The sequence below is a fragment of the Cyprinus carpio genome, chromosome A9 (genome assembly GCF_018340385.1).
Source record: "Cyprinus carpio isolate SPL01 chromosome A9, ASM1834038v1, whole genome shotgun sequence".
NCBI classification, from domain to species: domain Eukaryota; kingdom Metazoa; phylum Chordata; class Actinopteri; order Cypriniformes; family Cyprinidae; genus Cyprinus; species Cyprinus carpio.
The window spans coordinates 23,807,789-23,832,965 of NC_056580.1; the positions used below are offsets into that span (position 1 = coordinate 23,807,789).

Here is a 25,177-nt window from a genome sequence, read left to right on the forward strand (position 1 = left end):
AAAGGCAATCATATTTAGTCTTTTATTTTTTCATTGCAAGTACTATTTCAATTCTTAGCTTTTGCCTTTTCCTTCTGGTTGACTTACGTTCAACATTTAAGAAGGCTGAAGTCTTGAACTGTTTAGCATCGCAGGTATATGTCCTTGAGTCATCAAGTGTGCAGTCATGAATAAGAAGTTTTCTTTTACGCCCATCAGCAACCATGTCATACTTCTTGGTTTTGTGAATTTCTTGTCCATCTCTAAACCACCTGACCTCGGCTTTCTCTTTGGAGACTTCACACTCTAGTTCAGCGGTGGCTTCCTCTTCTACAGTCTGGTCCTCCAGAGGTTTGGTGAATTCAACTGGAGGTTCTGTGCAACAAATGTATTTGTTTTATTGCAATTCGTTTTTTTAACAATATTATGATTTCCTATGATGATATTTAAAGACAGACTAATGATAAATATTTTTTCTTTTAAACAGTAAATAACACTTTCTTAGCACAGTCATTTAAAAGTTTCTTATGTTTTTGACAATCACCTGAGCTCCAATAAGAGCACTAATAATTACCAGCAGAGTACCAATACAATTACAAGACTAGAATGGTTGATATTCTCACCTCAATGTGAACATGTTTTAGGCTGATTAATTTTATTTTATGAAGGATACTTGTTAGCAATTAAATTAAATCTGCATTTGTAAACATATGGCACCCACCATTTACAATGAGTTGAGCCTGTGTCACAAAGTCCTTTGCAGTGAGTTTTACTTCTCCTGCCTCCGTCAGTTTCACATCCCTAAGGGTCAGCGTGTGAGTTCTGCCTTCTGAACGGTGCACCACCTGTGCAAATCAAACCAATTGATAAATCAAGCACACTTGCCATGTCAGGGGTGGGGGAGGCTATTTACTGCCCCTCTGCAATAGACATCAACAGCTGAGCACTCATTTTCACACCTCTACTTCTGTCCCAACTCATGCCCTGGAAGCCAGTTTAGACTCATTTGGCTTGTGTTACTTGTGTAAAAAAAAAATTGAAGCTATATGAACAGATTGAAAACAGTTGTATATGATTTGCTTAAAAATTTATATATTCCTTAAATCATCAATCAAAATAAAACTAAATATAAAACAGGCTGAAAAAAATTACAAATTAACATAACATGATTTTTTTTGTTTTGTTTTTAATTTTTTTGTACCATTTCCAAAAGGAAATATAATTCACTTATGAATGAGAAATTGTTAAACAACATTATAATGTCTTTATATAATAATAATAATAATAATAATCAATAAAATGAAATCTATGTATAACTGTAAACCCAACACTGAACACTTTCCTAAATATAATGCAGAAGCTAGCAAAAAAAAAAAAAAAATTCTGAAATCTAAAGACCTATCTGTCAAAACTGTTAGAATTATGCTTCATTAGTGCTTTTTTCAACTTGTTTGTAATCTCTGTTTGAAGAATCAAGTTCTCACACAAACATACAGTATCAGGAATACAAACAGATCTTGAACAGCTGTTGTCACCAAAATGTGTGGCCTTTTACAAAACCCATTTGCTGCTCAACACTCAGTTTAATAAAAGTATCACGTAAAATACATAAAATCCAAAGCCATGACTGAAGGCCTAACTCGCACACACTGCAAATTACTGTATATGACAAACACGTTTAAATGCTTCTAACAAAATGCATAAATAAATACATACATTTCTACATGCAAATATAAGCTATTTCTGTAAAAAAGGCCTCTTGCCATCTGCCACTGCACATAGAGTCTTGAAGCAGTTAAAAATAACCAGAGGAACGCTTGCTTAGCAGAATAGCCCTGTGTGTTATCTCAAAACCCAGATCAAATGCTCAACTGGTATCCTGATACCCAGGTCCTTATATGAGGAAAGCATTTAACTGACAGATGTAAAGAACTAGCATGCAACATGTAGAAAAAAAAACTAAATAGTTAAAATATTCCAAACGTGTACTCCTAGATGTTAAAAAACAGTTTACCACAATTGATCTTTCTGTACTGTTAATCCATTAGCAGTGTATCAATGAAATTGTCAATGATCATCTAAATTCATGAATGATTCAGTTAGTGTACACAAAATAGTGACACCAACAGTTAATTCTTTATACATATTCCAGAAACCATAACTGACATTTGAATTTACACAGGACAACATGCACACTTACTCTGTCACTTGGTTCCAGCTTTGTACCCCCTAGGAACCATTCCACAGGTATGCCCTCATAAGAGAGTTCGCAGTCAAAGGTTGCTGTCTCTCCCGCTGTCACTGTTACATCCTTGAGAGGCCTCAGGAGGCCTATCATTCGTGCTTTGGATTCAGGAGAAGACATTGTTAGTCACCTCCAAGTTCCAAGAGACACCGGTAATCCTTTAACTACAAATTCACATAGCGCTTTCCCGCTGACAGCAGGCCACTGCTCTGGAGCTCGTAAGCCTCCAGGACAAGTGGGATTCAGCAAGACAGGGACTTTAGTTGGGGGCCTACTTCATTTGCATATTGTGTTTCCTTAAGATGTATATGGTCAGAAAAAAAATTTGGAGGTAGGTCTGTTAAGCCTCTGCCAATCACTGACAGAGACTCTCTACATATGGCATGCAGCTTCTAAAATAACCTCAACATCTGATTGGCCACTAGCCCACCCCTGTTATGACATCCTGCTAGGAAATCTGTTACTGTCAATCAACCTGCTGGACTTTTTCAGGAAAAGGATAATGTTACTTAAGTGTTACTTAATTTATAAAATGAAAATAAATAAATAAAATAAAATCCCACATCATGGTTGAGGGTTGCATGTCATAATAGTGTCTCTGCTTGTTTCTAAAGCAAGAATATTAAAAAGCTAAAAAAATGAATAGATTGATTGGCTGCCAAACCTGTCTCTAACACATTAATCCCTGTCATAATAAATACTTTTCACACCCTGTTATCACTACATGGCATCTGTCAAAATATTTTACGGGCTAATCATAAAATGCAGTGACTGACTAATTTAATTGCCTTCAGATCACATACTGTGTTTCAAAGCAACACATATCATTTGCCTTTGTTACACAATACTAATTGTTTCTGGTATGTCCACAGAGATACAATTTCTCTGGCTTATCCAAAATATGCAAGAAGGCATCATATCCATCATTCTCACCTTTAACTCTGAGCTGAGCCCTTGATTTAGCATTTGCAGCACTGAAGTCCACACTACCAGCCATATCCATGCGAACATTGTAAAGGATAAGCATGTGTTTGGTGCCTTCCTCCTTAATTTCACAGTCCTAATAAATGAAATGAAAAATATGATATGAAAATATGAGAATATGTCAGCACAAAGAACTATTCACAGTAATTCTGAAAAAAAATTGCACAATTTAACATAATAGTAAGCTCTTAAAGGACCAGTTTACCCTAAATGTAACTGTTCTAAGCCACAAATGACTTTATTTTTTAATTTTCTGTTTTTATGTCATGATGGCAGAATTAGCATTTATTATGTGAACTATTCATTTAATACAATTCAGAATTTTTTAATTTTTTAAATCTTATTTTAAATTTGATGAACATTAAAATGTTCAAAAACCATCTGTAAGTTATATTTGGTGTTTAGGAGCAACATAAATTACCGGTGACTGGTGCAGGGCCTCTCCTTTGAGTTTCCAGTTACCATGAACATCCTCCTCAGAGATTTCTGTCTCAAAGCGAGCAGTCTCTGTCTCTGTGACCTCCACGCTGTACAGTGGACGGACAATCTTAATATCGCGTTCTGCAAAGAACAGGAGAGGAGAGGAAAAGTAATATGAGTTCGTATTAATTTTATCAATTTTAATCTATTAATCGATATATGGATTAATAAAACAAACATAAAATACATAAAAAATACATACCTTCAATGTTAAGTTTGGCTGCTGTTTTATCAGAGCCGCAGTCACATACATATTCACCAATGTTTGCCTTCTCTGCCTTCTTCACTGTCAAGATACGTTTCTTTCCATCAGCCTTGATGAGGACGTTCTTAGAAGGAGTGATCTCCTTGCCATCTTTGAACCATTTCACCTGAGCAGATGATTTGCTCACTTCACACTTCAGGACAACCTCATCCTTCTCAACTGCAGTGTAGTCCTGCAACTTGGTAGTAAAGTAAGGTTCTCCCTCTGTTGATAAACAAGAGGGATTTAAGTTTAATTCAATATTTATCAGTACAATTCAGCATTCAATATTTATCTGTATGATCCTTTAAGTGTCTAAAAAATATTTAAACACCTACCAAGAACAGTAAGCATTGCCTCACAGGTTTTCCCAAGGGCCTCAACTTTAATTAGAGAAGTGTCATCAATAGACACCTCTTTGAAGGACAGAGTATGGGTTTTGCCATCCTCGGACATGTGCACCACTTTACTTGGATGCAAACGCACGTCATTCTTGTACCAGGTAACTTGAACCTTTTCATGAGAGAGTTCAATGCTGAATTCTGCAGTCTCACGCTCTTTAACAGTGACATCTTTAATGGGTCTGACAAACTCAAGACGGATGCCTGGGGAAATATGCAAGCACATGATTCAATCTTACAGCAGTTGTATTTAAAAGTTTAATATATTTTTAATATAACGTATTTATTTTCTCCCTCTTACCCTGGATAACAAGTTTGGCAGATGTTCTCTTGTCCTCAGCCTCAAACATATACTTAGCCTCATCCTCATAGGCAGCAGATTTGACCACCAGAATGTGTCTTTTGCCCTCCTGAAGTACCTCAAATTTATCATCAGTTGTAATCTCCTTAGATCCTTTCAACCAACGGATGCTCTTTGGTTGTCTTGAGATCTCACACTCAAACCTTGCCTCATCTTTCTCATATACATGCACATCAGCCAGAGGTGTTACAAATGTAATGGGAAGCTCTGCAAAAATACATAAAGAACATCCCTTTTAAATAATACACAAACAATCCCCCAACTCAAATAACATAAGATACTCAACATAAAAAAATATATATATTTGCTATATATTTAAATATATATATAGAGAGAGAGAGTCTAACTGCTTTAAGCCTGTTTCCCCCACAAGCGAGGAGTCAGTTATTCCACACTTTCATTCAGACGAGGAAGTGGTCAGTCGCCAAAAAGATTTTAAGAATCACTCATGCAGAATCAAACAGTGGCCGCATAAAATACCTTTCACTTTTAGATTGGCAGAACATTTTGCATTGGCACCCTGGAATGTAACCTCTCCAGACTGGGACACTTTACAGTTGTACAAAGTTAAGATGTGCTTAGCGCCATCCTCAATGATTTCAACATCCTGTTGTCACAAACACAGGAATACAGTTATGCCATTTATACAAAAGTTACATTTGTCACCATTTCAAATTGTTTTAGTAGACTTACAGGTGATGGGGAGAGGACTTCTCCTTGCAGCTTCCACTGGCCATGGACATCATCTTCAGAAATTTCCACCTCAAAACGTGCTGTCTCACCATCGAACAGCTCAACACCATACATGGGTCGCACCACTTTGATATCACGAGCTGAATTCAATTAAAAATGGGGGGAAAAAAAGTTTCAGAACAAAAAACATACCTGTAACTGCTGAAAGATTGCATGTAGGTGTGTAGGGCAATCTGGAAAAAAAAATCTGCATTTACATTCCATGGGCATAACCTTTATCACTGACCTTCAATATTCATCGTGGCCGAAGTCTTGTCTGTTCCACAGTCACAAACATATAATCCTTTGTCTTTTGCCTCAACTTTCTTGATGTTTAGGATTCTTCGTTTGCCCTCAGCTTTCATGGTAACCATCTTGGAGGCTTTGATTTCAGTCTCATTGTGGAACCACTTCACAGGAACATCTTTGCTGAGCTCGCAGTCAAGATTGACCTCGTCTTTCTCAACTGCAGTGTAATCTTGCAGTTTAACTGTAAAGTAGGCATCTCCCTCTATATTAAAATAAAAAAAAATAAAAAAATGAAGTTTAATCAACCTATAATGTACAGTTTGTGAGATAAAACAGCTTGTATACCAACAAGTTGATGTTCACTAGATTACAGATATAAGGATCACTTATCTTACCACAAGCACTACCACCATCATTATCATCAAAATAATAATAATAATAATAATAATAATAATAATAAGTTACCTAGCACAGTCAGGTTCGCTGTTGTTGATAATCCTTTAGCCTCTGCTTTTATTTGGCAAGTATCATCTAGAGTGACATTCTTGATTTCTAATATATGTTTCTTTCCATCAACATGCGTAAGTACAGTTCTGCTCGGATGCAGTTTTGTTTCATTTTTGTACCATGTCACTGGAACATTGTCATGGGACAGTTCAAGCTCAAACCGAGCTGTTTTACCTTCCTTAACAGTTTGATCCGATATCGGTGAGATGAATTTCAGCCGCAAACCTATAATGTGTTAGTCCATTGCAAAACCATTTTAGCTTGGTGATTTTGTGAACAAGACACATTTTTCAAAGGACCCCATGACGACTGAAACATAGCTTGAAAACTTACCCTCAACTGTCAGTTTGGCTGTTGATGTTTTACCCAACACCTCAATAGTATATTCTCCCTCATCCTCAAATTCACAGTGGTTTATGACCAACATGTGTTTCTTTCCATCATCAATGATATCATATTTTTGGTCTGGTGTTATAATATCAGATCCTCTCAACCACATGACTTTAGGCACATCTTTTGTGATCGTGCACTCAAACTTTGCCTGTTTCTTTTCATGCACAGTAACATCCTTCAATGGCACTGTGAAAGCCATTTCAATTTCTATGGGTGTGAATAACAGTTATCACAAGTTATTTTTCACTCTATTGAGCTTATAAATACCGCATTTCTTGTTTCAGCATGCATTTTTTGCTCATCAACGACATACCTTTGACCGATAGCATTGCAGTAGTGATAGCATTCAAAGCTTGGTAAGAGACTTCTCCAGCCTGGTCAAGTTGAACATTTTTCAATGTAAGGAATCTCTTATTTCCTTCAGCTCTGATATCACAGGTCTGGGGATTTAAAAAAAAAAAAACGTGTGTAAAATAGCCTATATAAAATATAAGCATTTTTTCAACTATATACAATCTTACCGGTGATCTTGTCAGGACCTGCCCTCTAAGTTTCCATTCTCCAGGCACATCATCTTCTGAAATTTCAGTATCAAAGTTGGCCTCCTCTTTCTCAACCACCTCCACACTAGCAAGAGGCTTCAAGATCTCAGCTTCACGCTCTTTATTTATTAAGGACAAAAAGAGTATTTAGGGAAATGCAAAAACAACCTTTTGCAGTAAGGTAATGAATGCTAAGTCTGCCTAACGCACCTCCAAGAGTGAGTTTTGCTGCATATCTGCGGCCCTCAACTTCAATGGCATATTCTCCAACATCACCAGGTTGAGCATTCTTGATTGTAAGTGTCAGATCTTTTCCAACCTTTTTCACCTCAGTCTTATTTGTAGGGTCAGTGGGAATTTCTTCATCTCCCTTGAACCACTTCCAGTTAGGAGTATCCTTGAACAGTTCGCACTTGAATGTGGCAGTAGCCTTTGGTTTCACATGCTGGTCCCTCAAAGGTTTTGTTAACCAATCTCTGATTATTTCTGCAAAGGTAGATATTTTGTTTAGTTATGTTTTGATAAAGAACTAATATAAATAACCATAAAGATTTCCATATGCATACCAATGACTTTGACATTGGCTTGTGTCTTGATGTCCTCGCACTCGCAAGTGTAAACACCGGCATCATCGTCATTTGCGTCTTGGATTGTCACAGAGTGCTGCAATCCAATAACATTGATTTGAATTTTGCCAGCAATTTGCTTGAGCTCTTTTCCGTCTTTCTTCCAGACAACATCCCTGTCTTTGCTCAACTCGCAGGTTAAGTACATTGGCTGTCCCTTAATCACAGACATTTCCTCCTCCAGATTCTTTGTGAACTTCACTGGTAACTCTATCAAAATGAAAAACAAACAAACAGAAGAACATCTCAGTTCATTGGGTGGTATTTTTTGAATATATATTTGTATAAGACTAAGCTTGTATATTCACAGTTTTTACTCATAATCAGTCCTCTACCTTCAACAATAAGTTTAGCTGTTGAGGTCTTCTCCTTGTTGCCAAGCTTTGCAACACATGTGTACTCTCCAGTGTCTGAAAGCTGTACATCAATGATTTGCAGTTTGCGGTCTTTGCCATCAGATGTGAATTTGTGCTTTGGACTCTCCCTTAGATTGCTTCCATCTTTCATCCAGGTGGTGATAGCAGTAGATGGAGAGATCTGGCACTCAAATACAGCAGAGGAGCCAATGGACTCAGCCTCCTGCAACACAATATCTTTGAGCTCCTTCACAAACTTCAAGGGGACGGCTTTGAGCTGGGCACCAAATGGTGATTCTCCTGGAGGCTTATCACCACCAGCACCAGGCTTCAGCCCTACCCCTTCCAGCATCACCAGGAGATAGTTTGTCTTGCTGTAATGCAAAAAGAGGTTTAAATGAAACTAGTACCTCTGCAAAGAGTAAGCACATTACATACAGATTTACATATATATATTACTGATTTGTCATGAGTACTGTATAAAGTAAACCTTAAAATGGCTTAGGGAGTGGAAAAATCATCCAAATAATTTAATAAATAAACATACGTCTTAAGCCTCTGCCTCTTCCAGCTTCCTCAATAGGCTTTCCCTCTGAACAAACAAAAATCAATTATTTCCAATTTATGGAAATGGAAAATATATTTTAAGTTAAATTAAAATGTCCAGTACTGAAAAAATTAAAAACACTTAAGAGACAAAAGGTAAATATTAAACATGGGAATGAAGAGTCATGAAGATGATAGAATCATGCTGCCAATTAATGAGATGTTAGATGACAAAGTATGATCCCAACGCAACGACCATTCTTTCCACCAGTGGTTATATTTCATAGATCAATGAAGACACAAAAATAAACAACAAACAAGATGAAAAGACATTAAAATACAACACACATGCCACAATGAAGATTGAAGAAGATGAAGAAGGCGGTAGACAAGATTTAGCAGTTTTATGTGGATGGACATGGATGTAGACATGGAAATTATCTGGGGTGAAAATAAATGACAATAGGGAGATGGTTTCCATAGCACGGAAAATGAGGCATTCTTTGGTGTAGTTCACAGCCACCCTCTCACCTCTTCTACCCCCTGGCATCCCAGGAGTCTCAAGTGCCCCTGCCTCCAAATTCCTTTCTTCAGAGCCTTCTGAGCCATAACTCTCCCGAGAAGCAACCTCCCATCCCCATGCTTCTTCTTCATCTTCATATTCCGCTTCAAATTCAACTTCAACCTCTTCTTCAAACAGTTCTTCTTCAAGCTGAGTCGACACTTTTCTTAACTCTACAGCTCCAGGAGACAGCTCCTTTAAGACTGGAATCTCCACTTTTTCAGGGATCTGAGGAGTTTCAGATTTGTCCTCCTTAGGTGAAACCTTCTGAGGTACTTTCTTCAAAATAACAGCTTCAATCGAGTCTTTGGGTGAAACTTTCTTTGGCTTCTTTGCCAAATCCTCACTAGGCTTCCTCTCCACTGAGACTGGTTCAGTTGGTTTTGGTTTCTCAACCTTAGGCGAAGGAATCTTTTCAGGCTCTACTGCACTCTTTGCACGCTCAACTGGTTTTAGAATGATGTCTTCTTTCTTCTCAGCCTCTTTTGGTAAAATACCCTTTTTGCTGACTATTGGCTTCTTCTCATCCTCCTTTGGTGTAATCTCCTTCTTTACCGGCGTAACCTTTTTAAGCGGTGCCTTTTTGTCTTCTACTGGTACAATAGTTGGCACCTTCTCAACTTCTTTACCTTTATCTGGAGTTTCTTGACTGTCAACTCTTTTTGGTGGAATACTTGGTTCTGTTTTAATTTCATCTTTTGGTGGCCTAGTAAGTGGTGACAACTCAATTGGTTTTCGTTCTTTTGGCTCTGGAGCCTCCTTTTCTTTTGGTGACCCAGCTGAAGGTTTCTTCGGAATTGGTTTTAGTTGAACCACCTCAGGCTCCTGATCTTTAGGTGGAATTTTACCTTTACCTTTAATTAATTTCTCTTTAGGCTCTGTAGGTGCTTCCTCTTTGGGAGGTTTGGTCACAGGTTTAACAGCAACTTCATCAGGCACCTTTTTGTCAGGAACAGAGGGCTCTACTTTTTTCGTGAGGACATCGGGTTCTTTTGGCTTCTCATCCTTTTCAGGTCGGTCTCCTTTCTGAAAAGTAACCGGTTCCCTACTTCTGTCAAATGTTATAGGTTCTCTTCCCTTTTCTTCTTTTTTGGTGTCTTTTTCGGTTTCACTTGGCGGCTTTACAGGTTTCTCAAATGGTTTTAATTTGACAGATTCTTGGTCTTTTGTGTCAACTGGTAACTTTTTAACCTTTTTCAATGCTAAGCCAGGCTCCTCTGGTGTCTCTTTTTTTGGAACCTTTCCAATTGGTGTCTTTTTTGCTTTTTCTTCTAATTCGGTTTCTGGTTTTATTTGAGGTGGTGCTTGCTCAGGTTCATCAGGCAATTTTTTGTCTACCTCAGGTTGAATTTTCTCAACTCTCTTAGTCACTTCATAAGTCTCAAAATGCATTTCTGCCTCATAACTTTCAGTTATCATAACTTCAGTATGAGCCTCAGCATACACTTTGGGACTCTCTTTATATTCCTCCTCTTGTGGTTTGATCACTTTCTTCAGTTTTACCATTTCCTGATCTTCATCTTTATCTTTGGATACTCTTGTAGCTTTCTTTAAGGTGGGAATTTCAAATCTTCCCTCTTCTTGCTTCACTTTAAGAACTTTTCCTTTAGATTTGGAAATGTATGCCATTATAAAGCGAACGATACATAAAAACAACCATAAACACAGCACATTTAACACACTGACATACATTTGCCAATACAACAAACTATTTCAAGACAAAACATAACAAAAAAACTAAAGGACACAATCAATAACACACAAACTAACAAGATGGTACTGACAACATACAAAATATTTCAATACACATAACAAAATTCCAAAAAAAAATCATAAAACACAACTGAAGAGAACATATAATCTGAAACGACTCTGCCATCTGTGAGAAAAGATTTTAAGGTTTAAGATTTGTTTTTCTTACCTTTCTTTCCTGGAGCAGGTGCAGAAACTGGTCCCTTTTCACCATCTGATTTAGAAAAGTTGTCACAAAAAGTTAAAACAAGTCATAATAAATATGTTGTTATGTAGTGCAAAGAAATGTGTCAAAATGAAACATTGGAAATGTGTAGAAAAAGCTTTGGGAACATTTTTTTATTTGTAATTTGAATCTGTTTTGTTATACATATTTTTGTGTTTTTTGAGTAACTGTTTGTTAGTTAAACTTCTGAGAGATGAACAAGACACGTCTTTTCATTAAGTGGAATGGGGGATACTGTGAGGATCACTTAACAGCTTATACATATCAGAAGCACATACAAGACAACATGACAGACATTACCACACATCTTACTAAAATTAAGAAAAGGTTTATGAAAAAAGATTAAGAAAACACATTAAGAAATTATGACCTACCTGTTATTAACAACATTGTTTTCATAAAGATAATTACCCAAAGATATTTTATAAACAGTGGGAGTGTGAAGAAGAGTTTCAGTTTCAGTACCTTCCACTGTTTGGACAATTGGTACCGGTTCTTCCTTTGGAGCAGGCTTTGGTTTTTCTGGTTCTTTAGGTGTAGGTACTTTCAAAAGGAATTTCAAAGACATGATGAGATATCATAACTAGACTTTTCTTTTCAGCACAGTACACAGATGCAGACTTGTGGTTACCATAATACCTTTTGTTGGAATTATCTTCTCTTCCTTGGGCTTAGGGATGAGTTTATCTTCAGCTTTCTTATCGACCTCTTTAACTTAAAATAGAGTGTGTTGTTTGACATCAATTCAAGTTGAAAGATGTTGAAGATAACACAATGTAATGAAAGAATAAAATCTTTTAAACCTCTATCGAGGTTAAGAAACACATACACAGATATTACATGCATGACAAACAATATATGAAATGATACACAGATTATATTTTAAGTAATTACTGAAAGAAAATATGTTTGGAAGATATTTACTGTGGAAATTTGAGAATATTAAGAATTCACTCATGCAAACAACAATAATGGCATGCTTTGACATAAACTTGACAGAACATGTTTTCAGCACCTCTAAGAGGCTTAACAACACAACATTGTGACAATATTACTAATAAGAGTGGTTCACTAAGCATGAACCTTTAATCATTAAGAATATATTGTTACAATGAAACACAACACACAAACGATACAGAACAACATAAAAATATGACAGCAAATGTACAGTGTGTTAAGGTTCTCTATTGAGGTTAGGATGTGCTAAAGAAACAAGTATTGTTATTAGACAAAACATATCACAAACAAAAAAAGTACCTGTTGGGGAAACTGTCTCTGGCAAAGGTTCTTTCTTTCTTTCAGGTTCTGGAGATGGTTTCTTTTCAACTGTAACATTTAAACATTTTAAGGTGTTATTACGACAGAAGTTATAATGAACAAATAATACAACTTTGACAACAACGAACATATACAACAAGATATACATTAAAGATTTGACTTGACAAAAGCAGGACTTACAACAAAAAGAGACCACTATAAGATGACAAACTGAAACATAAAATTTATTAAGACAAAGGAGTTTGTTGAAGAATCCCCACAGTACTCTCTACCTTTTGGGGCTGCGACTTCTTTCACAGAAACAGGTGTCTTCTCTGGAGATGGTTTCTTCTCTAGCTCTGGTACTTTACATCACAAATAAAATTGTACATTATAATTTTTGTAATTTTACCATTAGACTCAACAAACATAATATAAAATGTTTTTAACACAAAACAGAGAAAATGATCAGGGGTCGTAACATTATGACTTCAAGACAGGACACATAGAAGAGGTTAGTCAGATTTTTGATGCTCAAAGAAAACCATTTCTAAGAAACCAAGTTTTAGAATAAGAGAAATAGATAACCAGATGTTGTCTGATGTCATTATACCTTTTGTAAGTTTCACCTCTTTCTTTTGAGGAGCAATTTCTTCAAGCTTTTTAGATGGAAGAATAACCTCTTTCTTTCGAGGTACTATAGCATCTGCTTTTTTAGTGACAGCAACACTTTCTTTCTTTTTAGGTTGAGCATCATCTTTGTGATGCTCGGATATGACCTTTTTCTTTTGGTGCTTAAGTTCCTCAGTTTTAGGAATTGAAACAACCTCCCGTTTTGGCATATTATCTTCATTCTCTTCCAGTTTAATTATGTATGACACTTCCTTCTCAGGTGGAATTTCTTCCCTGTCAAGTGAACTTTCTTCATTCTCCTTTGAAATTTGTGTGTGGGCTATCTCTTTCCTCTGAGGCATAGTTTCTTCTGTTTTAGGAGCACTGTCAGGCTGCTTCCTTCTCAGTGGAACTACTACTTGTGCTGTGGGTGTGGGAGCTATGTCTTCATTTTGAGTTACTGTTTCCTCATCCTTTTTAGGAGGAAGAGGAACCTCTTTCTTTTTAATTAAAATGTCCTTATCCTTTTTAGGAAGAAGAGGAACCTCTTTCTTTTTAGATACAATATCCTCATCTTTTCTAGTAGAAAGAACAACTTCTTTCTTTTCAGGCAGTATTCCCTTGTCCATTCTGGGAGGAAGAACCATCTCTTTGTTTTTAGATAACATTTCCTCATCCGGTTTAGAAAGAAGAGGAACCTCTTTCTTTTTGAGTGCAATTTCCTCTTCTTTAGGGGTGGCAATAGTCACTTTTTTAGGAAGTTTGTCTGCAGTTTCCTGTTTTTTGGGACCAGCATCTGTCTCTCTCTCTTGAGATATTTTGCCTTCTCTACCTTCTAATTTACTATCTACAACAAGTAGTTTCTTATCACCTATGTCCTCAATTAAATCTCCTTTTTCTGTAGCCAATAACAGAACAACATCTGGCTCCTTGGAAGGTTCTTGCACTTCAAAAGAATGTTGTTTAAAAATAGCTTCTGTAACAATAGAATGCGGAAGAATTAATACTGTCTCAGTCTTTGAAACAACTCTTTTTGTTTCATGATTTTGAAATTGCAGTTGTCTGATTTCAATGACTACAAAAGGTACAGAACTCTCAGTGATCATATAGTCACAATTTTACAAATCATAATTTAAGCACTGTATATTATTTTTTATCTTACCTGTCATTACAAGTGCTCTAGATGGTTCATCACCAGAAAATGTTTCACTCATCCTAAATTCTTCTGAAGTCAATATACATTCTTTTGAAGAATCCCCCAGTTTTGAAATTTGTAAATCATCCATTTCTTTGCCATGTTTTCTATCATACAGTATTTCTGTTTGTGATACAGCTTTTCGAAGAGAGACGTCTTCTTTTGAAGTTTCTTCCATCAGAAGTGACTTCATTGCAATTTTCTGACTGTCTGATGGTGTGACAGACATGGATTCTTGAAGATTTTGAGTGCAAAGAAGAATTTGTATCCAACAGTTGAACCACGAGATTGATAGAAAATAGAAAAACAATTCTTTTGTAAGAGAGACTAATCATCAATCTAAATATACCAAAGGAGTACACTTAATACTAAACAGTCCGAATTGCATGTGTATTTCTTCTGAGAAATAATTTAAGTAAGAGGTGAATATGGAGAAATTAATATGGTCTCAGGCTTTGAAACAACTTTGAGCTCTTTATAAGAAACATTCAATTTTAAAGCATATATATTGTATAGGAATTTACACAAATTCTCCCACAGCAATTTCATAAACTGTACTTTTAACAGGGTGTGACTTCTCTTATCCCTAAGTGATTTGTGGTGTTTGAGCAGTTTGGACCTTTTGGGTTTCTGGTTTCACCCACTTGAAAGACATTACGTATTTCTGTACTTAGAATACTTCATGGGATTGTAACAGAATATGAAGACAAAATGATGTTCAAGAGAAAAAAAGATTGCAAAGACTGCAATGGTGTTTGATTTATGTACCTTTGGTCTTCTCATATTTCTTTGGTAGAAAAATGATTGTATCCGGCTTTCTTTGCAGCTCTTCTGTTGTAGATTTTGTCCGTGTTGAATCCAAAGCAACTTAAGAGAGTATAAAATATGTAAGATTTACATCTATAAGATCAAGAGATCACTCTAGCGAGTGGTAAGAGGTTAATGAAGAAGAATAAGAACAAACTAAAGAAGGACAAGAGACAAGTGACAAACATATATGGGACTACACAGACAAAGAAATTAGTTAAATAAAATAGTAAAGAATTTCAAAGAAAGTCTTTCTAAGATAGCAAGGTAAAGAATTAGAAGAATAGACAATCAGATGTTGTCCTAGATCATTGTACCTTTTGTAGGGGTCACCTCTTTCTTTTGGGGTACAATTTCTTCATCCTTTTTAGCAGGAAGAGGAACTTTTTTCTTTTGAGTAATTACGACCTCTTCTTTTGTAGTGAGAGCAACTACTTCCTTCTTTTTAGGTAAAATATCTTCTTTCTCTTCCACTTTTGATTTAAAGGATACTTCCCTCTGTGCAATTTCTTCTCTGAAGAAAATTTCTTCTTTCATCTCAACTACCTCCTTCTGTAGACATGCAATTTCTTCCATGAAGAAAATTTCTTTTTCTTCTTTCTTCTCTGAAATTTGTGTGGGAAGTACTTCTTTCTTTTGAGGTACAGTTTGAGGCACATCTTTTTTATGAATCTCTCTCTTTTGCGGTACAATTTCATCCTTTTTAGAAGGAAGAGGAACCTCTTTCTTTTTAGGTTCAATTGCCTCGTCCTTTTTAGGAGGAAGTGGAACCTCTTTCTTTTTAGGTTCAATTGCCTCGTCCTTTTTAGGAGGAAGTGGAACCTCTTTCTTTTTAGGTTCAATTGCCTCGTCCTTTTTAGGAGGAAGAGGAACCTCTTTCTTTTTAGGTTCAATTGCCTCGTCCTTTTTAGGAGGAAGAGGAACCTCTTTCTTTTTAGGTTCAATTGCCTCGTCCTTTTTAGGAGGAAGAGGAACTTCTTTCTTTTTAGGTTCAATTGCCTCATCCTTTTTAGGAGGAAGAGGAACCTCTTTCTTTTTAGGTTCAATTGCCTCATCCTTTTTAGGAGGAAGAGGAACCTCTTTCTTTTTAGGTAATATTTCCTCATCCTGTTTAGCAGGAAAAGGAACCTCCTTCTTTTTAGGTTCAATTTCCTCATCCTTTTGAGGAGGAAGAGGAACCTCTTTCTTTTGAGGTACAGTTTGAGGCACATCTTTTTTAGGAATCTCTGTCTTTTGTGGTACAATTTCATCCTTTTTAGGAGGAAGAGAAACCTCTTTCTTTTTAGGTTCAATTGCCTCGTCCTTTTTAGGAGGAAGAGGAACCTCTTTCTTTTTAGGTAATATTTCCTCATCCTGTTTAGCAGGAAGAGGAACCTCTATCTTTTTAGGTTCAATTGCTTCGTCCTTTTTAGGAGGAAGAGGAACTTCTTTCTTTTGAGGAACAGTTTGAGGCACATCTTTTTTAAGAGGAGGAGGAACATCTTTCTTTTTATGTAATATTTCCTCATCCTTTTTAGGTATAGAAACAGTCTCTTTTGTAGGTAGTTGGTCTGTAATTTCTTCCTTTTTGATACCAGCAACAGTCTCTTGCTTCTGAGGCACCTTGCCCTCTTTATCTTCTAATTTGTGAACAGCAGCATCTGGTTTCTTATAACCTATTTCCTCAATCAAGTCTTCTCTCTGTGTAGGCAAAAACGGAGGGGCCTCTGGCTTCTTGGAAGGTTCTTGCACTTAGAAAGAATATTAAAGTTAAGAACAATGCTTTAAATCGCACTGTTTTAAGAGTGAGAGAAGAGGAGTGAAAGATCATTTAAATATACAAGACTTAAGATACATAAGAAACCAAGACATAAGATGTAAAAGATATGGTAGAAGCTACCAACAAGAATTCACCCAATCCCAATAATAATGCAGGACAAAGACAATAACATAAACAAAACCCACTGCAAGTCACGTGTTCCTCATAAGAGTGTGGCTAGTTAATAAAGAAACAAACATACAACAGAAAACAGCCTTACATACAAAACCTAGTATATGTCTATACCTTTCTTTGGAGGTTCTTCCACTGTAATCACTTGCTCAGGTTTAGATGGGACTTTCTTTGGTGGTTCTTGAATTGTTGGTTTTGGTTTCTTTTCTTCCACAAGAACTTTAAAGAACACGCATTGTATTGTTTAAAGATTGACTTTCATGAGCACACATCAAAAACACACAGTGTCACATACAATACACTTCCTAATGGAAGCTAGACAATTGCAACTATACAGATGGGTATATGAAAAGCCCTTAAACAAGAAAACCACAAGACATAAAACATAAGCAATGAACAGTACCCAATAAGAAACACACACTGAAACCCAATAATATTGCAGGACAAACACAGTGACATAAACAAAAGCCACAGTAAGGTTGTGTGTTCTTCAGAAGAGTTTGGCAAGTTAATGAAGAAACAAACATATAACAGAAAGTAGCCCTACATACAAAAAGTGAGTCTATACCTTTCTTTGGAGGTTCTGCCTCTGGGACTTTAATGGCTTCATCAGGTTTAGCTGGCATTTTCTTTGGTGGTTCTTCAACTGGTGGTTTTGGTTTCTTTTTCTCCACAAGAACTTTAAAGAACATGCATTGTATGGTTTAAAGATTCATTTTCATAGCTACACATGAAAGAACACACAGTATCACATATAACACGCTTCATAATGGAAGCTGGACAACAAAAACAGGTATGTGAAAACTTGTTGACAAGAAACCCACCATTATAAAAAAGCAAAAAACAGTTCATAACAATAAATGTCCAACAGTAATACTGCAGGACAAAGACACTGACATAAAAGCCACTGTGTTCCTAATAAGAGTGTGGCTAGATAAAAAAGAAACACACATACAACAGAAAATAGCCTTATATACAAAAAGTGAGTCTATACCTTTCTTTGGAGGTTCTTCCACCGGAACTGCAATGGCTTCATCGGGTTTAGCTGGCAATTTCTTTGGTGGTTCTGGCTTCTTTTCCTCCACAAGAACTTTAAAGGGCATGCATTGTATGGTTTAAAGATTCATTTTCACAACACATGACAAAGAACGCACAGTGTCACATATAACATGCTACATAATGGAAGCTGGACAGACAACAAAGACAGGTACAGTATATAAAAAGCTTGTAGAAAAGAAACCCACACAAATAAAAAAAAAAAGCATAAACAATGAACAGTACATAATAAACATAATGAGAGTACAAAAAACAGTCATATTGCAAGACAAAGACATTCACATAAAAGCCACTCTAAGTAATGTGTTTCTAATAAGAGTGTGGCTAGTTAAAAAAGAAACTCACATAACAGCACAAAATAGCCCTAGATACAAAAGGAGAGTCTATACCTTTCTTTGGAGGTTCTTCCACTGGAACTGAAATTGCTTCATCGGGTTTAGCTGGCAATTTCTTTGGTGGTGCTGGCTTCTTTTCCTCCACAAGAACTTTAAAGAACACGCATCGTATGGTTTAAAGATTCATTTTTATAGGCACAAATGAAAGAACACACAGTATCACATATAACACACTTCTTAATGGAAGCTGGACAATCGCACAACAAAGACAGGTATATGAAAACTTGTAGACAAGAAACACACAAAATAACGTGTAAGCAATGCAACATACAACAAAAACTGTAATATTTCAGAACAAAGACACTGACAAACAAAAGCCAGTGTAAGTCGTGTTCCTTATAAGAATGTGGCTACTTAATAAAGAAACACACATACAACAGAAACAAAGTGAGTCTATACCTTTCTTTGGAGGTTCTTCTACTGGAACTGCTATGGCTTCGTCAGGTTTAGCTGGCACTTTCTTTGGTGGTTCCTGAATTGTTGGTTTTGGCTTTTCCTCCACAAGAACTTCAAAGAACATGCATTGTAACGTTTACAGTTTAATTTTCATAAGCACACATTAAATAACACACACAGTGTCACATTCAGTGCACTTCCTGATGGAAGCTGGACAATTGCTACAACAGACGTTATATGAAAAGCTCACAGACAATCCCACACAACATGAAGTATAAACAATTAACAGTACCTTTGGCTGGGGGTGGCTCAGGTTTTTTCACAGGTGTAGGCTCAGGCTTTGGCTCAGGCTTAAGTTCAGGCTTAGGCTTTGGTTCTGGTTTGGGCTCAGCTACTGGTGCAGCTTTAGGCTCTTCAGGCTCAGGTGCAGAAGGCACAGGAGCTACAGGTACTGCTGGCGGTGGCACTTCTTCATATAACATATTTTTGGTATTAGTACATTTGTAGAGTTACAGAAGAGTTAAGGCATGAATGAAAATAACAGTGTGGTCAACTCATACCTTAAACAGAGAAAGACAAGACAAATAAAAAAGAACAGACACAAGATTTGACAATTGCTGATTCATGCAAAAAGAACACGTAGACTTAACATCAATTAAAAGAATTAAGAAGGTCACATCTAAAAGTCAAAATGACAAAAAAAAAATCTATATGATCACAAAAAGTTGTTGCAATAACATATAAACAAACATTTACATTTACAAAAGGACGTAAAAAGGACTTGATTCACTTTAAAGGTGTATATGCACATAGAACAGGACAGAACAGCAAATAATGACGTGTTCTTTCCATACCTTTTGCCCAGTGGGGTTCAACTGGCTCTGGCAATATAACTGCAGTAACTACTTCTTCCACAGGCTTTTTGGCTTTGGGTAAAAATTAATTACAAATGTTGTAAGAATATTCAATTAGACAAAAAATAACACCACAACAGAATATTAACCTCACAGATAGAATAAAAAGAATGTTTATAAAGAGCTCCATAGACACACAAAAATTGATTAAAACAGCAACTTATGGACACAGCACTGGAGCACATTGGACAGACATCTGCATACCTTTCACAGGTACTTCAGGCATTAGCTCCGCTGGTTTAGATGGCTCAGGTTCCTCGAATTCTTTGAGAATATTAAGAACAATTAACTCTATGATATCAAACTACTGTAGTAGCTTCAGCTTTGAAAGCAACCATGCATAAGCATCAGGGCAAGAATTACGGAGTTATCACTCACATTTACACATAGACAAACTGATACATCCACACAATACAGAATAGCATCAAAGCATTACTGAAGTTAAGAAAATTAAATAAGCAGAGAAAAAATATAATAATGTAAATTTGTGTGCAACGTTTCATTTAAAACTTAGTATTATACCAAAATTGTTCATTGATTTGCAGCTGCCACAGAAGCAAGTATCACAAACATTAACAGCACACAACACTGATAACACATGACACGGCACAACTAAGGTGAAAGTAAACACACAGTTTTACAAAGAGACACATAAAAATGACAGACATGAGGTTGATGTAAGCGTATTTGCCAACAAGTAGCAAAGCAGCAAGCTGTTTCTCTTTCAGTACCTGCTGCTGGAGCCACCTCTCTCATTCCCAGGATTTTTCTACTGACAGCCTCTTCGACTGGCACCCTTGGGGCTGATGAAACAAAGAAAGTCCTTAGAATAACTACAATAATAACTGGCTTTGGAGAAACATATGAAAACACAAAAAAACATAAATCTGTTCAGAAATATTTACGTTGGTAAAGCTACACATATAAACAAGGTCAGACTGGTAAATGTATGACAACACACACAACAACACATACAGTACATTAATCGTACATTGTGAGGACAGGGTGAAAACAAGGGGAGATACAGACATTAATATGAAGAACATAAATACATACAAGACATATACATATATTATGTGGTCAAACAAAAGTGGAAAGAGTGTTAGAAATGATATTTGTAGACTCAAAAGCTCTCAGTAATACCTGTTACTGATATTTCCTCTACAACACTCTCCGCTGTCCAGCTCACATACTCTGGTAAAGGGTAAAAAGTTGTTACACGTGTCCAAAGACGAATACTTTAAATATTGACGTTATTTGGTTATTTCACGCAAGATGTTGGGAAACAGACAAAACAAAACTGTTAAAAAAACTGTGTTATTCTTTTAAATTAATTTTGTTGTTGTTGAACAGATTGATGGTTAAAACAGACGAGGTTAAATGATTTTCATAGTGAAGTGATTTTTGTCAGTTTTAGTGAATGATACTATATGAAAATGATTAGGTGAAAATGTCAGTTTAATTCTCATAATTACCTTGTGTTTCCATTTTTTCTTCATAATGGTAATATTCCATGGAAGATTCAGCTATCGAAAATAATATGTTTATTAGTAACTATCACTGATTTTGAGGATAGAGATTTATGTACTTTCAGAAGTCATTTTACATAGAAATCTCAATCTCACCTTCAATGGTTAATGCAGCTGCTTCAGGCACTTGTATTGATGTATCTGGGATGTCTGTGTAAGCGTAATTTAACATTTTTAAGCTTACATATATAAATTAATGAACTCTGTGAAATAATCTATCAATATGCACTAAAGTTGTTAAAAACATTTGTCACATACTTACCATAAGGTACCCTTTCTATATCAATTTCTGAGAGAAAAAAAAAGAAAAAAATAACTGTAAGGAGCCTTCATAATTTAGAGAATGATAGTTAAGTAAATGCTGGAGCTCGACAGCTGTACCGACCTTTGCCTGACAGGTAAAGCTCAGCTGTACTTTTAGCCTCACCCCTGGGCTCCAATCTGACAATGACCGAGTACACGCCTAAAGGATTATTAATTTGGTTAAATGGGCCTTTTTATTTAATATTATTAAAACGAAAAATGGTCCCGCACTGGAACTCCACAAACCTTCATCGGCAGAGGTAACGTTGCGGATGATCATGAAGTGGCGTCGCCCTTCACTTCGGAAGGTATATTTGGGACTCTCTTTAAGTTCCCAAGTGTCCTTATACCATGTTACAATAGCATTGTCGAAAGACACCTCACACTCAAAAGTGGCTGACTGATGTTCTCGCACCACAATGTTCTGGATGCGTTTGATGAAATGTATTTGCTTGGCTAGAAAAAGATAACGCAAGGTGGATGATTAGGACTAGAATCTAATGCCGGAAACTTTTTTCTGCCTAATACAGTCCATTAAGATTTGCTATTAAGAAAGCCAGGAAAATGTAAAGGTAATATATTCCTGGCATTTAAAACAAGAAGAGTTTTTCCATAAGAAGTGAAGACGAAGAAGTCACAGATGATGAAAAAAAGAGGTTAGTAGATGTATAATTTACAGTAAACGTAAGTCTGACAGTTGAGTGAATCTATACAAACCTTCGATCCAAAGATTTGCTGTCGTTTCAAGATTTTTGTATTTGCAGGTATATTCTCCTTGGTCTTCAGGTCTAACATCTTTGATTGAGAGCTTCTGAGTGTAATTTGCCACAGCAAATGTGTATCTGCTGTGAGGTTCTAAAAGCTTCCCGTTTTTAAACCACTGGGTTTTTACATTAGGTACAGAGAACTGGCAAGTCAATGTACAAATTTGGCCTTCCTTACCAGCCACATCCTGCAAATGCTGTTCCACTTCAGCATCTGCAAAAACAATAAGGGTCAATATTATAACAACTTAGAGAACAGGATATAGTTTAGGGCTTTCACTAAAAGGAGAATCAAATGATTTGGCTACTGTACATACCCAGCACTGTCAGTTTGGCACTGGAGATATGTGGGCCACACACAATACGATAATTGCCCTCATCTCTCTTCTGGCAATCCTTGATCTTTAAGATGTGACGATCACCCACAATTTTGATGTCATACTTGTCACTACTGTCAAGTTTTTGGGTTCCTTTGTACCAGGACAGTGTGATTTCGGGGTAGTTGATCTTGATTTCACATTCAAACACAGCTTCCTTCTTAACAGTAGCTGTCTGGTCAGTGATGTCACGTACTACAGTGACAGGCTGCATAGAAAACAAAAGAACACACTGTAAATGACATACAGTGGTTATATAAAGTATTTGCAAATATCTAGACATTAACCAAAGTTGGAAAAAGTAGATTTTTGCATTTAGCAAACTGAATTCTAGATGATACCAGAGTTGCAGACTTGTGACATTGTAAGGAGCTTCGTTGTTAATGGTAATGATTCTGCATAGCTATTTTAAATTTCTTACACTCTTTTTCAATAATAAAAATAATAATATTAATAATATGGCACTACGTATGAAAGAGCTTCAATCACACTCCTTTGACTGTGACTTTTGGTTTATGTAATGTTTTGAGGATACCATGCAGAAATAAATGATACTTACTGGTTTTAATCATTTTCTTTTCAGTACTGGGTATAAAGTTACATAATATTTACAGTTTAAAAACATTCTGTAAACATTGTGTAACATTAAACCTACAGTAGTAAGACACTTCTGTATTTGTCCAACTTGTCATAATAACAAATGCCCAACTCTGAGGTACAGGCTTCCCAGGTGCACTTGCAGGCAGCCAAACTTACACAAAACTAATATGTGTCCTAGCAGATAAACCACAGATGTAGTTTGTAACATTATATACATCTTTTACTAAAGATTGACAACCAGAAAGTGTCTAAATGCACTTATCACTGCGCTACGTATGCTTGTGCAATAATTCTTCAAAACATATTCCAATTAGTTTGATGCTTTGTTATACAATACAATGACATTCATGTATTTTTACAGTGTTTATAAAGCACCAGTTGATCTAAGTCTTATTTTCCTAAATAAATAAAAAAGAAAGTTTTGATTTTTGCTGTCTTTTTGACTCTTTTGCTGCAAGAGTTTATTTAATACAAATAACAGAATTAGATTTCAAACCTCAGTTTGTTCCATCCTCTTTTGCAAATCGGCAACAAGTTTAGCCAAATCCTCCTCAGACTCTCTTGCACCACTTTCCACTTCCTGAAATGTAATAAATCCAAGCAATTAAACAATTTCTGTAATTTACTTTCATTCCTGGCTTGAAAGGTGAGTTCCTGAAAGGTAAATGTCACTAGAACCTTCCTTGACTACATTTTTTGAGTTGGTAAATTTAAGTAAAACTATGAACGTTATCAGTTAAGAGGAATATTGTCATGTGTCAAAGAAATATTTATTAAAAGCTTAAGGTTACAGTGCAATATCATAAAATAAATATAAATATCATAAAACACATAATTAAATTGATACAGAAGCAATGTGCTTGGTCTTATCTTCTAAAGGGGACTATATGATGCTGTTGTACTGTTATCTGAATCAATCTTACTGGTCTTCCACTTTCGCGTTCTTTTTCCTTCTTCAGAAACTCAATAGCTTGAAGGAGACCCCGGTAGTCTGTGATGCCATACATGCGAGCATATTTCTCATACTCCTTGGGATCAACATTTCTAAGCAACTCAACAATGTCAATATCCTTATCCTCTTTAGGGCTTTTCTGCTTGGATGGAGTTCTGTTTTTTAAAAAAAACAAACAAACAAAAAAAACACACGCAACAATTTAGTCAATCTTGTATAGTTATCATCTCAGTCAGTGTTTTACTTAGTGTGGCATAACTTGCATAATGACATAACTGCAATTTATATATATATATATATATATATATATATATATATATATATATATATATATTTTTTTTTTTTTTTAATATTTTTATTATTATTTTTTTTTTAAATATGCACAAATGGTGAAGCAATAACAATCCGACCCATTAGTTATTTTTTACAATTACAATCTATCATTTATAACAATAAAAAAAAAAATCATATTTAGACATTTATTAAGTCATTTAATTTAAATTAAATGCCTGTTACTAATGTTGGTCAAAGGCGGTCCTTGAGGATGTTTGCAATTTGACAGACACTCACTTCTTCAGTTTCACCATTTCTAAAGTGGTCTCTTTCTTCTCATCAACATTCAGGTTGGTGCTGCACTCAATTTCTCCATGTTTGTTTGAGGCAACACATCTGTACTGACCAGAGTCAGATTTGGTCACCTCTTTGATCTCCATCTTGGCCTCTTGGCCCTTTTGTTCGATACTGACGCGACCACCATGAGTCATCTGCCTCCATTTGCCCTTCATCCATTTCACATTGGGAATGGGATCACCACCAACTTTAGCAATGAAGGTAGCTGTACCTTCTGCAAAAACATAAATTAAGCATAGCATCAATAAAACTTTCTTCTGCATTTTAATACAGTT

At 36.0% G+C, this 25,177-nt stretch overlaps 1 protein-coding gene across 1 annotated transcript in view; it reads right to left on the bottom strand.

Annotated features, from left to right (window-relative positions):
* ttn.2 (titin, tandem duplicate 2) overlaps nt 1–25,177 on the bottom strand; it is a 160,489-nt gene that overhangs the window by 79,385 nt on the left and 55,927 nt on the right. Inside the window, 48 exon segments of the mRNA XM_042764489.1 lie at nt 88–354; nt 701–824; nt 2,180–2,322; nt 3,158–3,284; nt 3,630–3,769; nt 3,891–4,157; nt 4,271–4,537; nt 4,635–4,901; nt 5,175–5,301; nt 5,388–5,527; nt 5,674–5,937; nt 6,141–6,407; nt 6,516–6,782; nt 6,889–7,015; nt 7,097–7,236; nt 7,328–7,603; nt 7,684–7,953; nt 8,079–8,430; nt 8,432–8,462; nt 8,464–8,473; nt 8,647–8,691; nt 11,129–11,173; nt 12,443–12,511; nt 12,736–12,807; nt 13,056–14,030; nt 14,217–14,483; nt 15,018–15,116; nt 15,374–16,786; nt 17,101–17,205; nt 17,555–17,665; nt 17,981–18,076; nt 18,432–18,527; nt 18,837–18,944; nt 19,126–19,302; nt 19,688–19,759; nt 19,952–20,011; nt 20,479–20,550; nt 20,891–20,941; nt 21,223–21,273; nt 21,373–21,426; nt 21,539–21,565; nt 21,662–21,739; nt 21,826–22,035; nt 22,297–22,557; nt 22,661–22,928; nt 23,817–23,900; nt 24,244–24,427; nt 24,843–25,116. Of these exon segments, the coding sequence (XP_042620423.1) occupies nt 88–354; nt 701–824; nt 2,180–2,322; nt 3,158–3,284; nt 3,630–3,769; nt 3,891–4,157; nt 4,271–4,537; nt 4,635–4,901; nt 5,175–5,301; nt 5,388–5,527; nt 5,674–5,937; nt 6,141–6,407; nt 6,516–6,782; nt 6,889–7,015; nt 7,097–7,236; nt 7,328–7,603; nt 7,684–7,953; nt 8,079–8,430; nt 8,432–8,462; nt 8,464–8,473; nt 8,647–8,691; nt 11,129–11,173; nt 12,443–12,511; nt 12,736–12,807; nt 13,056–14,030; nt 14,217–14,483; nt 15,018–15,116; nt 15,374–16,786; nt 17,101–17,205; nt 17,555–17,665; nt 17,981–18,076; nt 18,432–18,527; nt 18,837–18,944; nt 19,126–19,302; nt 19,688–19,759; nt 19,952–20,011; nt 20,479–20,550; nt 20,891–20,941; nt 21,223–21,273; nt 21,373–21,426; nt 21,539–21,565; nt 21,662–21,739; nt 21,826–22,035; nt 22,297–22,557; nt 22,661–22,928; nt 23,817–23,900; nt 24,244–24,427; nt 24,843–25,116 (9,297 nt within the window).